This window comes from Diabrotica undecimpunctata, chromosome 2, assembly GCF_040954645.1.
Source record: "Diabrotica undecimpunctata isolate CICGRU chromosome 2, icDiaUnde3, whole genome shotgun sequence".
Taxonomy (NCBI): domain Eukaryota; kingdom Metazoa; phylum Arthropoda; class Insecta; order Coleoptera; family Chrysomelidae; genus Diabrotica; species Diabrotica undecimpunctata.
In genome coordinates, this window is record NC_092804.1 from 13,971,734 (window position 1) to 13,984,449 (window position 12,716).

General features: G+C 31.1%; 1 protein-coding gene across 2 annotated transcripts in view; it reads right to left on the bottom strand.

The window, feature by feature from the left end:
• LOC140434211 (monocarboxylate transporter 1-like) overlaps positions 1-12,107 on the bottom strand; it is a 42,523-nt gene extending 30,416 nt beyond the window's left edge. The window contains exons 1-4 of one of the 2 annotated variants that reach the window (XM_072522301.1): positions 11,829-12,107; positions 8,917-9,043; positions 5,999-6,142; positions 2,734-2,991 (exon numbers count right to left, since the gene is read on the bottom strand). In XM_072522301.1, the coding sequence (XP_072378402.1) occupies positions 2,734-2,991; positions 5,999-6,142; positions 8,917-9,043; positions 11,829-11,906 (607 nt within the window). In that variant the 5' untranslated portion in view covers positions 11,907-12,107. The remainder of the gene's footprint in view (positions 1-2,733; positions 2,992-5,998; positions 6,143-8,916; positions 9,044-11,828) is intronic. The other variant, XM_072522302.1, reaches the window with a different exon arrangement.
• Positions 12,108-12,716: the final 609 nt, after the last annotated feature.

Below are 12,716 nucleotides of genomic sequence, written 5' to 3' on the forward strand. Positions count from 1 at the left end.
ATTGAATCATTTCACATGTTGCTTCAGGAAAATTCACTTTAATTAACTCGGTTAGAGAGTCAGTTGTAGTTTCTTTATTAATTCTTGTAACATGTAGAGTTGAAATTTTTGGTACACCCTTAACCTCATCGCTATCTCTATTGCTACCTACTATAATTTTTCTTCGTCCATTAAACTGATGTCGCCTAGGCCTAATAGTTTTCCATTCTTGATCATTTTCCGCCTCATTTATATGTATTTCATCGTTAGTCGGTTTTTCGTCTTGTACTAAATTAATGAACTGATCCATTTTTAATCTGTTTTGTTCAAAAAGCAGTCCTTTCGAAACATCTGTTTTTGTTATTGTTTGGGAATTCCCTTGTTTATTTACGTCAGGCTTTTTCTGAGTAATTACCAGTTCACTTTTTACTGCTCTGCCCATAAAGTTTTGTTTGTGTTCTTCTTTCTTTTTTTCGGCAATATTTAAATTGGTCGTATAATGTGTTTTGGAGTTCGTAATAGTACTAGTAGATGGCGTTATATGTATCTTTGGTAAATCTGAGTTCTCTTTTAATTGTTTTAGGAGAAAAATTAAATCCTCTTGTTTTTGGCACCTTTTTTCTAGATGATATGTAAGTTTACTTACAGCGTCAAGTTCCTTTTTAATGGTAATAGTCCTGTCTGATAATGTGTCACAGTGAGAACAGGTTATGTTATCTACCAAATCATAAGATTTATTGTCGCTCTTGCTGTTTATAAATTCACCAATTTTATTTATATAGGCAATCACTTGTGGATTTGCAACATTCACTGGCACTTTTAACGTCACAATTATGTCGATTAGTTCATTTTTCTTTAATTTATTTAACTCAGTCGTTAACATGGTTGTATCACACGCCGCCATCTTTTTTCACTGATAAATTATCCCTTTTTCCAATACCATTTAAAATATCTTTTTCGTCGACCGCCCATTTATGATCAATTTTAACACCCTCAAAATCATTGATTAATGATCCCTATTAATGAATGATTTTCTATTAATGAACGATTTCATTATAGGCAACACAACATACATTGCTTGCATAAATTAATTAAACGCTCTGTGATTGGCAGTGACCTGTGGTGTAGGCAACCAAACATATATCTATTTATATTCCCACTAAAAAATTTAAAATGAAGTAGCCGCTGTTAGTACTGTCTGTCATTGTATGTCATTATTTACTTTATTGTTTAAAATTCTGTGTATTTGAAAAATCAAAAGATGAATATTGACGAATAGTTTAATTTAACTCCATCAGAAGTGGCAGAAACTGCAAATGAAATATCTTTAAGTTTACTGCCTGAAAAAAGCAGTGTTGTGCGAAAAAACATACGCTGAATTTATTGCATGGTGTGACGAGAGAATAATAATACGATATTCAGATTTTATTGTATTGTTGACATATTTTTCAAACATTGTCGAAAAAGGACTAATAGCAAGTTTGTTGCCCAAATATTCGATGCTAAAATGAACCTTAAGTTTAAAATCAAACATTGATATATCTAAATATAATAAGTTAATTATGTTTATCAAGAAAAAAAGAACAGGTTATGTACCAACGAAATCAAAAACACTTGAAAAAGAACAAGTTCAGAAATCCATATCTGATGCTCCTAACGACGTGTTTCTAATGATAAAGGTAAACCAGTAAATTAAGTTTATATATTTTATACTCGTATTTCATAACATTTCATTTTGTAGGTTGCATTGATTTTTGGAGTGGCTGGTGCGTTAAGAAAGGACGAACTATTGAAATTAGAAACAAATAACGTTCAAGACTTGGGGTCAAAGTTTCTTGTCACAATAAAAGTATCAAAAACGCACACAAATAGAATATTTACCATAGGAGATAACTCAGTGCAATCAAAAACTATATTTCTTTAAGACCGGCACACACCACATAAACGATTTTTCATTTTTTATAAAAATAACAAATGTTCCACACAACCAGTTGGCGTAAATACGTTTTCCAAAATTCCTTCCGTTATTGCTAAATTCTTAAAATTAGAGCACCCGCATCTCTAGACTGGGCATTGTTTTAGACGTTCCTCTGCCTCAATACTGTGTGACAGTGGTGCAGACTTTTCAGCTATTAAAAGACTAGGTGGCTGGAAATCGACTACTGTAGCAGAAGGTTATATAGATATTTCTATGCAGAATAAACTTGAGACGGCTGAAAAACTCTTGGGATAAAATACCACTAAACCTTGTCAAAGTACTTCCTTTAGCACCACCGCTTCTTCTTCTATCACAGAATTTACAGAGGTCCAAGAAGACTTAAGTATAAATTTGTCAAAATGCTATACAGCAGATAATCATTTATCAATACCTTAATTTAATTTCAGTAATTGTACTATTTCGAATATTAATGTTTACAATAATAAAACTACCACTAAGGAAAATTAAACTTTGAATTAAGTTAATGAAAGCTGAAAAAATTGTTATTTATCGTTAAGTAAATAAAAATTTAAACTAAGATATCTTTATTTCTGAAAAGTACGGTCGACGGAAAAGTTTTGTAACGAACTCGTGAATTAAAATGACGATTAACAATCTCGAAAATTAACGCGCTCGCTCCGCTCACGGATATCTCAATTATTAATCGCCCTTATTAATACACTTGTGGGTTAAATAATTATTAAACCATAGTTGATTTTAGTAATTAACATAACCGGAGTAAAAAATAAGCTATAAGGATTTTATGAATTACTCACCTTTTTTAGCTGTCGTATGCCATTCTACAGGATGAAGCGACCACATGCCAAAAAAATTCAAACAACTGTACCCAATCAATACGATTTTTGTCGTTTTATATCCGTATGACTGAACACAATATTCCATTGCGAGAGGATTTACAACAGTGGCTACGGTTATTAGTATCTGGGCTATCGCTGTCTGTAAACTTAATTTTTTATGGAAATATTCGTTCAGTGACGAAAACGCTGAAGGCAGTAGAAAACCACCGGCCATACCTAAAAAGGATACAAAAATAATATATCGTTCTTTTTTTGTTCTGCTTACTTTTATTTTAATTAGTTTGCTCAAATATAAATCAGAACAACAGGGGGCGAATCACATATAATAATTGAATCACTTATTTGAGAACCTCTTTAAATCATAAATTTACCAAAATCGTTTTTTCACTAAAACGTACTTTTAAACTGTAAATACACATTTTTGTAAAGAAACGCCTTCAGTCGGTGCATTCGTAACCTATCTACAGCAATATGATTGGTCGATGTATTAGAAAAACACCATAAGTCCATGATAGTACAGTCACTGAAGGTTTTCACTCCGATTTCGTTGAACCTCCATCGATTTTCTTGAAAATTGGTGAGTAGTTAGAGGATACCTTAGGAAACAAAAGTGACATGGTGTCAACCTGCACTTTTACCCTGAGGGTGGATGCCACCCCTTCTCGGGGGTGGAAATTATTTTATTAAAAATAAACCCAGGAATCGATAGAGGGACCAAATTTTAACAAAATCTGTCTGATAAAGTTATTAAAATAAATCAACACTTTTTGAGTTATTGAAGATCAAAGATTTTGACTTTTCGTGAAAAAAAATGCATGTTTTAAGCGGTTTGTCATAAATAACTCAAAAAATAGTTTTGAGTCTCTATTATACTGCGTACTTTCACATTGCTCCAAATATTCACACTCAGAAATTTTCAGTTACTAAGTAGAAAAAAATATGGTAAGTTTTTGGACCATAACTCCTTCAATTTTCATGCTATCACAATTTATAAAAAACCATTGTAAAGGTAATTAAGAGAGCTACAACATCCTTTATTGCAATATATAGTAAAAAACCTTTTTCTAAAACGGTGAATGGTTAAAGGGCTTAAGAGAGGCTGTGATTGCGCTGCCACGCGCTCTTTAAACAATCATATCTCCGTCAACTTTTGTTTGACAGAAAAAACAAAAAACAAATTATTTGTCAGAAAAATACCTAAATTTTTTATCTCTAGACTTTTATATGTATCTGTCGTCGTTTTTGAGATATTATGGAAAAAAGGTGGTTTTTTTTTTTCAAATTTGAAATTTTTTTTTTTTTCATCGTGACTTTTTAGAAAAATATGTGCCCTGTAGCAGCCAAACTGATAAAATATATCAAACTCTTCATAATAAAGTTAATTCTAGGCGGAATACGATTAATTTTAATTTTGGTGGAAATGGCACTTATGACACCCATTGATTTAAAAGAAAAAACATTAGATGCTCCTCTTATTTGTAATACAGCTCAGTTATTTTACGTGCAAAAGACTTTTAATAGTGCTCATTTTAAAGCTTATTTCAAGCACTACAAAACCCTTTTTTATTAGAATGCCTAAAATGCATCTGCTCGCCGCTAGATGACATTGGTCACATCGATTAAATTTCAGACAAAATAAAAAACGGCTTTGATCTTTAATATCTAGCTTAATATTGCACTTAAAATACTTTATAAAAAACCAAATTGTTCATTTTTTTACCTGCTACAATTTTGTTTTTATAAAATTTTCGATAAAATGTATATTTTTGGAGATATTTGCAAAAAACCGATGAAAAATGTGAAAAAATTGCGAATTTTCAATTGCCAATAACTTGAAAATTATTGGTTTTTTGAAAAACCTTATTAATAATTTTTTGCTTAAAATTATGCCTTCTATCGATATCCGAGGTTATTTAAAAAAAATCACCCTCGAGAAGGGGTGGCAACCATCCCCAGGGTGGTTGCGGGGTTCAAATCATTTTCACTTTTGAAGTTAATGCTAAGATGAACCTAATTCCAAAATTGTATGCAATTCAGTTCACAGTAAAAAAATTCGGAGCAATAATGCCTCAATTACTGCACTAACAATATACGTGAAGAAGATGAAGATAAATGATCACACTTTTCGTTTTTTTCTTTTTAGTTGTAATAATATTTTTTATACTTTTTAATATAAATTACACTACTATGTGTATTTTGTTTTATTTTCCTTATAAAGTTTAGCAAAGTTTAAAGTTTAGTAAAGCTAAACTATGAAGTATATAAAAAAATGTTTCAAACAAAACTGATGAAGACGTCTATAATTTATAATTATTTTAGATTATACAGGGCCATTCACAAAGACGTCAACACAGCTATTCCGTATAGCAACCAACAAAGTCATCATAGCCAGAATGATTGCCAACGTTCAGAACGGACAGGCACCCTAAGAAGAAGATACAGGGTCAGTTAGAACAACGGAATGAAAAAAAGTTGTGTTTTTTTAATGGTGCACCCTGTATATTAAACCATTTTTAAATATATTTTTTAAAAATATATAGAGTTTGTATAAGGTTTTATATGCTTTAAATAATTTAATATCTTTGAAATTGAGGTATACACTATACAGTGTGATCACTATTTTCAAATAAAAAATTTTCAATTTTTTTTTTAATGGAACATTCTTTATATTACTATTGTATTTTGTAGAAAATATTACAACCTTTCTTTTGGTATTAGGTTTTATATACCTAGCATGTTTCGATTTGTAGATATTTAGAGGAAAACTATAGATTTTATATTTTTCCAGATTTTTTTATTATTATAATCAAATTTTATAAACATAAATCAAAAATTAAAAATAAAATGTGTAATATTAAAAATTATTTGTATGCTTGAAGCTTGTAGTTTATTACCAGAAGGTGAAGCGATCTCAATTTGAGCATCTTATTTAAACTGTTTATTTATTTAAATAACCAATACTTTTGTTTCTGCTGTTAAAAATTAAATATAATTTTTGGAAGCGTCAAATTAATTACTTGACTTTTAACACCTTGCATATCAAAAGCGGATTACGACATTACGACGTCATGATGGCGTCATCACAGTTGTTATTATCCAAAATAAAAGTAAACCTAAAACAGGCATGTCTTTTTATGTCGCAATTCTGAAATATTGAGGGTGTGTCCCTTTCAAACGAACGCAGTGTATATTCAATTTAAAAATAGTAACTAATTAGACTTACCCTGTATAACAGATATGCAAATTATAAATTGAAATAAAGTATCAGCAAATAATAATAATATTGATCCAGTTAAATGGCAGACAGCTCCGAGTAATCCAACAGTACGATAACTATATTTGTTAAACAATATACCACCAAATAAACCTAAAATAAAAAAAAAGATATTAAAAAAAGTCAACTTTACAACAAATTACAAATACTATATATGAGGAAGCATAAGTGATATATTCAATAAAGTAGTTCTTTTTGTAACATAAATATACAAAGAAATCTTAGAATTTCAAATTAAACTCATTTTACATCTATTCGATTTGAATTTAGTTCAGTTTAAGTGTGATATTCCCTTTCACGGATAAGACGGTCCTGGCCGTCGGTTTATTATTGGTATTCTGGGACAAGACGGTCATAGCAGTCGCTATTTGAATCACTCCCAGAGTCTAGACGGTCCCGACCGACGATGAATGTAAGTATTTTCCTATCTATGAGAATGCGGTGTCCTATAAGAATATAAATGTAATTTAGGTGAGAAAGATAATAAGGAACAAAATGCAAATCTGTTTGGAAATAGCGACGGTTCAGATGATTATATTCCCATATTCCCAATACCAACACAGATGAGAGTAGTGGTAAATATAAAATATTTACATGTGTACCTATATAGCAATAGGAAATAACAAAATTCTATGTACATATATGTATAATTGGTACAACAGGAATATCACTTCTCAAATGAGCATGTAAAAACAGGTATCATTTTGAATCAAAGTTATGCATGCATTTTCTGAATTATTATTTTATTTTATCACAATCAGACCTCAGATTTCACTACCTGTCGCGGTACAATGACTAAGGTAGAGTTGGTTTTATGAAAAAACATTTAGTATTTCATTGAATACTGAATTTGTGTCTAAAGTCTATTTATATTTTAGATAGTGCTGATGATAATGGTACCAACAATACAAAATTCCAGTAGCTCTGAAGAAATTGAAAATTTAGATGAGGAATTTCATGATGGAAATGATGTGGAAAATTGAGTTGAAAATGTGATACCAATTCCCGAATTTAATTTCGATAGAGATTTAGCGGGTGTTAAACTTGATTTACCACAAAATGTTCAGTTTTTTTAAATACTTTTTACCGAGGAAATCATGAATATGATATTAGAATCCACCGATAGATATGGCAACAAACTTAAAAGAGAATCCAGACCTCACAGAAAATATAGTAGAAAATGTGTGTGGAAAAACGTGAACCTAACGGAGCTAAAAAAATTTTGGGTCTATGTATGTTGCAAGGACAAATAAAAATGCCATCTATAAGAAAACTTTTTACGTATGATCCATTATACTATCATCCTATATTTTCTGCAACAATGAGTGGGCGACGATATTGTAGCAGATTTAAAGATGTTTAACTTGCAAGATAGAAAATAGAAACGTTAGGCATCATAAAGTGGAACAGTTACTAAATGGCCTACTTACACATTTTCAGAGGGCGTTCTCTCATGAAGAAAATTTATGTTTAGACGAGACGTTATTACTATTCAAAGGTAGATTAGTTTTTCGACAATATATGAACAGCAAGAGGGCCAAATATGGAATTAAATTCTGTGAATTGTGTACACCGGATGGCTTTGTCCTAAATATCGAAATTCACAGAGATAAAAATTTGACAGCATGTGATCGTGGTCGTGACCCTACTTCTCCACAACTCCATAATTTAGTTCTTCGAATGATTACTCCATATGTAAATGAAGGACACCACATATTCACGGATAATTTTTATAACAGTGTAGGCTTATGCAAAAAATTATTAGCGAGACGAACACATTGCACAGGAACCTTACGTTATAACAGACGAGACAATTCAAAAATTGTAACTGGCGCGAACCTAAGAAAAGGACAGTATATATGGAGAAGACAAGACGGTGTTTATGTATTAAAATAGAAGGATAAGAGAGATGTCTGTAGTATATCCACTCGTTACCATCCAACAATGATAGAAACAAATAACAGATTTAACCAGCTCAAAGTAAAACCAAAAGATATAATTGAATATAATCACAATAACGTGTTGATAGAACTGATCAACTAATTTCATATTACTCATGTCCACGAAGGACCATTCGCTGGTACAAAAAAGTGTTGTTTCATTTGTTGAACGTAACAATTGCCAATGCCTACTTTATTTATCAAAAGGGAAAAGAAAACCGCCAAGAACGATATATGAGTAGCTTAGATTTTAGAAATTTTCTTCTGAAAAGTTTTATTAATGTACCTCTTGACAAGACTGAGGGCAGGAGTTATGTAAAAGTGATTCCTCATTATCAAGAAATGATTCCTGTACCTGAAGGATATAATCTCAAGAATTATTATTTGCGATGTCGTCAATGTTCTAAAAATAAAATTCGAAAAGGATCGTCTTGGCGATGTAAGGATTGTAATGAAAATCCACCATTATGTCCTGGATTATGTTTTCAAAAGTGGCATCAGGACTTAGACTAGCAAATAAGTTTTTTATTTTGTTTTTTACAATTTCTTATAGTATGGGTTATGTTTGAATTCATGATATTACTGAAATACCGTATTTAATTGATTTATTATTCGTAGTTTATGTTCAATAAATGCATTTTCATAACATTTAATACGACGATCATGACCATCTCGTCCAATAAGACCATTTATATAACTCTAATCGGACAAGACGGCTGTGACCGTCATGTATTTTTTGTCTTAAATATAGCTGGAGTCCAACACCACATTCGTCTACAACTTTTATTCTAATATTGTTTTTCTTCAATCCTGTATTTTATTCTATTGAAATATTGTCATTTATTTTTTATTTTTTAAATATTTTTGATTAGATTTATTATCCTTATATGTACTTATATTGTGATTAAATAAAATGTTAACTATTACCTGAACAACTTGTAAAAGCTATAAATAGAGATGTAGAAATAGAAGTTCCTGCCGTTTCATCTCCTAGAGATGCTAAAAATTGTCCGTGAATAATACCAAACGATGCAAGCGGCACCACAGTCGTGAACTGCAAAAAAGATTTATAGAATTAAAAGATACCTATGTATTTAGCTAAATATAATATTTACAAGATAAAAGCTGAGATATGCGACAATTGCAGAACGGTACTCGGAAAACATCACCAACAGGCTAAGGAATCACAATGTAAATGAAGAAGGCCAGACTGATATAGACTCCTACTGGACCGGAATAAAGGAAGACATTGAAGCAGCAGCGAAAGATGAATTAGGAACAGAATGCAACAAAAGAAACAAATGAAGCCTACAGAAAGATACTTACCGAACCAACAAGAACAACTGTAGAGAATTACCAGACAAAGAGAAGAGAAGGAAAGAGGATACACAATAGAAAAAAAAAGAAACCACTTTAATAATGAACTTAAATATATAGAAAACCTCAACAGAGAGAAATAATTAAAACATTATATAGAATGTTAACATCAACAGAGAAGAATTCAAGGCAACCACAAGAAAATGCATCAAAATGGTGACTTATTAACAACCAGGAAAGATGTATTGAATAGATGGTGAAGAAAAGAAGGTGGTCACGATACCATAATGGCATTACAGCAGATAAAAGAAATATAGACACAGAAATCCCTCCCCAATAAATGAAATATTGGAATACTTTGAACCATAGACAAAAAAAGGAGATATCTTTAAATGCTCTAACCACAGAGGAATTACGCTTCTAAATGCAGGGTATAAAATATTTTCCACAGTACTATGTCACCGTATGGCACCATATGCAGAACGGATAGTAGCAAAATAGCAGGCTGGTTTTAGAGGTGGTAAATTGCCAATTGATCAGATTGCAGCCCTGAAACAAATTTTAGAAAATACACTGAAATATGGCATAGATACTTATCACATATTTATAGACTACAAAACAGCCTACGACTCTGTGAATAGAAGAGAAATGTTCAAAGCGATAAAAAAGCTAGGAATACCAAATCAGTTGGTAAATTTAACATAACTAACTCTTGAAAAAGTTGAATGTAGAGTACGAATTCAGGGGGAACTGTCTGAACTATTAAAACAAATAACTGCCAGGGAGACACTCTCTCCTGTATACTGTTCAATCTGGTTCTGGAAAAAGTAATATACGTATGACACAAATCACAACTGTAATAAATCAGTGCAAATCCTTGCCTATGCTGGTGATATCAATATTGTTGGGTGAACGGAAAACGCTGTAAGAAAGGAGTATGTAGTATTAAAAGAATCAGCTACAAAAATGGGTTTAATAATAAACACCAATAAAACGAAGTATATGAAAATAAGCACGCAACCAGAAATTCTACAACCACTTGTTACAGAAAACGACGTTATCGAAGCAGTGAACGAATTTATATACCTGGGAGCGCTCTTTAACACTGAAAATAATACAACCGCAGAATTTGCACGGCTAACAGATCCTATTTTGGGTTCAATATCCTCCTTAACTCCACAATTATATCGAGAAATATAATAATAAAACTCTACAAAACAATAATACGACCAGTCCTAATATAATCAATAATCAATACTGATTCTGAGCTCCGCTCCCATGTCGGAACTTCCGCCAGAGACATAAATAGGCTCCGTTCAAGACACCCGCCTCTAAAAACAGCAAAAAGGCTAGTAGATCAAAACTTTAATGTAACTGAACGGTGGAGAGAACAAGGGGAAAATAACGCTGCACCAGCTAACTGGAACATGCCATGTATTACAAGCAAACCTGAGGGCTTCAACCACAACCAACCGAGACGAATTTGGACCACACTCAATAGAATAAGGACGAATTGTGGCAGATGTTCCAACTCACTTTTTAGATGGGGAAAAATATAATCACCAAATTGCGACTGCGGCGCCGAAATGCAAACAGTAAAACACATGGTAGAAGAATACCCGATTAGATCCTATAACGGCAACCCTTCGGATTTCCTGGCTGCTACAAAAGAGTCAATCGAATATATTTATAATCTAGATGTTTGTTTGTAGAATAATATTTTTGTATTTACTGTTGTTTGTAATTTATATATATATATATATGTATATATATGAACCTGTGATGTAGCCATACGCTAAATAAAAAATAAATACCCAAAATATATATTCGAAGAATGTGAGTCAACTATCAAATTAGTATTAGCACCAAGTGCCAATTTTATCAACATTAAAAGGACTTTTTGAAAATGATTTTTGCACTGGAAATTGAAACCTTAAAAGAAATATAAAAAGTAATCCTCATTATAATCAATTGTGGTTTATCCCATTTAAATTAATATTTAACTTTAAAATGTCATAGTTTCAAAGTTTCAAAATCTTTTTGATCCAATCTTCAAGAACAAAGGAAAATCAAGAAAAAAAGCCATTTTATTATCCGAAATAATAACAATTTAAAATAAAAGTTAACTTTGAACCAATCACTAATTAACATGATTTTTTTTTATTTAAATTAATTTTTTTTATTTAAATTTAATTAATTAATTAAATTATTTAATTTAAATTAATTAATATTAATTAATTTAAATTAATTAATCATTAACACCAAGCAATTGTGTGTTTCATATTTATATCGCAAAATTACATTTAATTTTTGATATTCCTTCCGATAAGTTGTAATTTTTTAAGTTGTTAATTTAAATAGTATAAATATCTATTTAGCTTATTTGCATAGGGCTGTAGAAAAAATGTTATATGCAACAAATACATAAAGTGTTCTTTTTCACGTATGGAATTGTCAACTTTTCTATTCGTACCACTCTATGCACTTATTGTAAATACTTAAAAAATTGTATAAATTCTTACGTGAGCAATAAAGACAGCTAGCGTGATTAAATATCCCCATCCTCCCTCTGGAGGTACTTTTTCAGGCTTCTTTTCCATTATTTTCCAATTAAAAATATTTAGTCACAGCACTATTTTCGATTTGTGTTATACGACTAGTAAACAGACTGCTCTATTACTTCTCTTTTTTACTTTTGTATTATCGTTATGACGGCATTATACATTGTACAAAAGTACATATTGACACAAGCAGATATTTTAAATGTTTAATTCAATGTAATAACTATATTAAGACTTCATCAAACGAGAGTCATTATTTTGGTGACACCACTTAATATTTTTATTAGATAGTTGTTATCTACCGTTTTTATTTTTATAAGAAAAGAGGTTTTTTTCTCTTGTTTATTTATGGTAATGGTGATACTTGGCATACTATAAAGTTCTTTGGCAATAACTATTCTATTTTAGATATTTATTTTGCACAACTTTTATAGGAAGGTAGGGAACTGTAATGAAAAAAATCTACACATTATTGTATTATTATTATCATTATCCAGATTAAGCCATACGGCTCACACTCCCTCTACGGGAAAAATTCACTCATCCCAGATACCTACGGCATCAAAAGGATTGAACTCTAGTGGGACTCTTCCGTGTTATCGAACCCTAGGTGACTTGGTACGCTGGAGTATTTCAAAAAAATATTTCGTACTCATCTAGACGTTGAGAGTAGTACAGCTTTCTGCATGGTCTTATAGAGATGTTCATTCAGACCTAGCTTTTTTATATTTTCTAGGGGATTCTTCGGAATGACTCCAGTAGTAGAGAGAATAATAGGTATTTTCTGGGTTCTTCTGGGATTCTCCATTGTCTTCATATTTGAATTTCCAGATCCTCGTACTTGTCAAT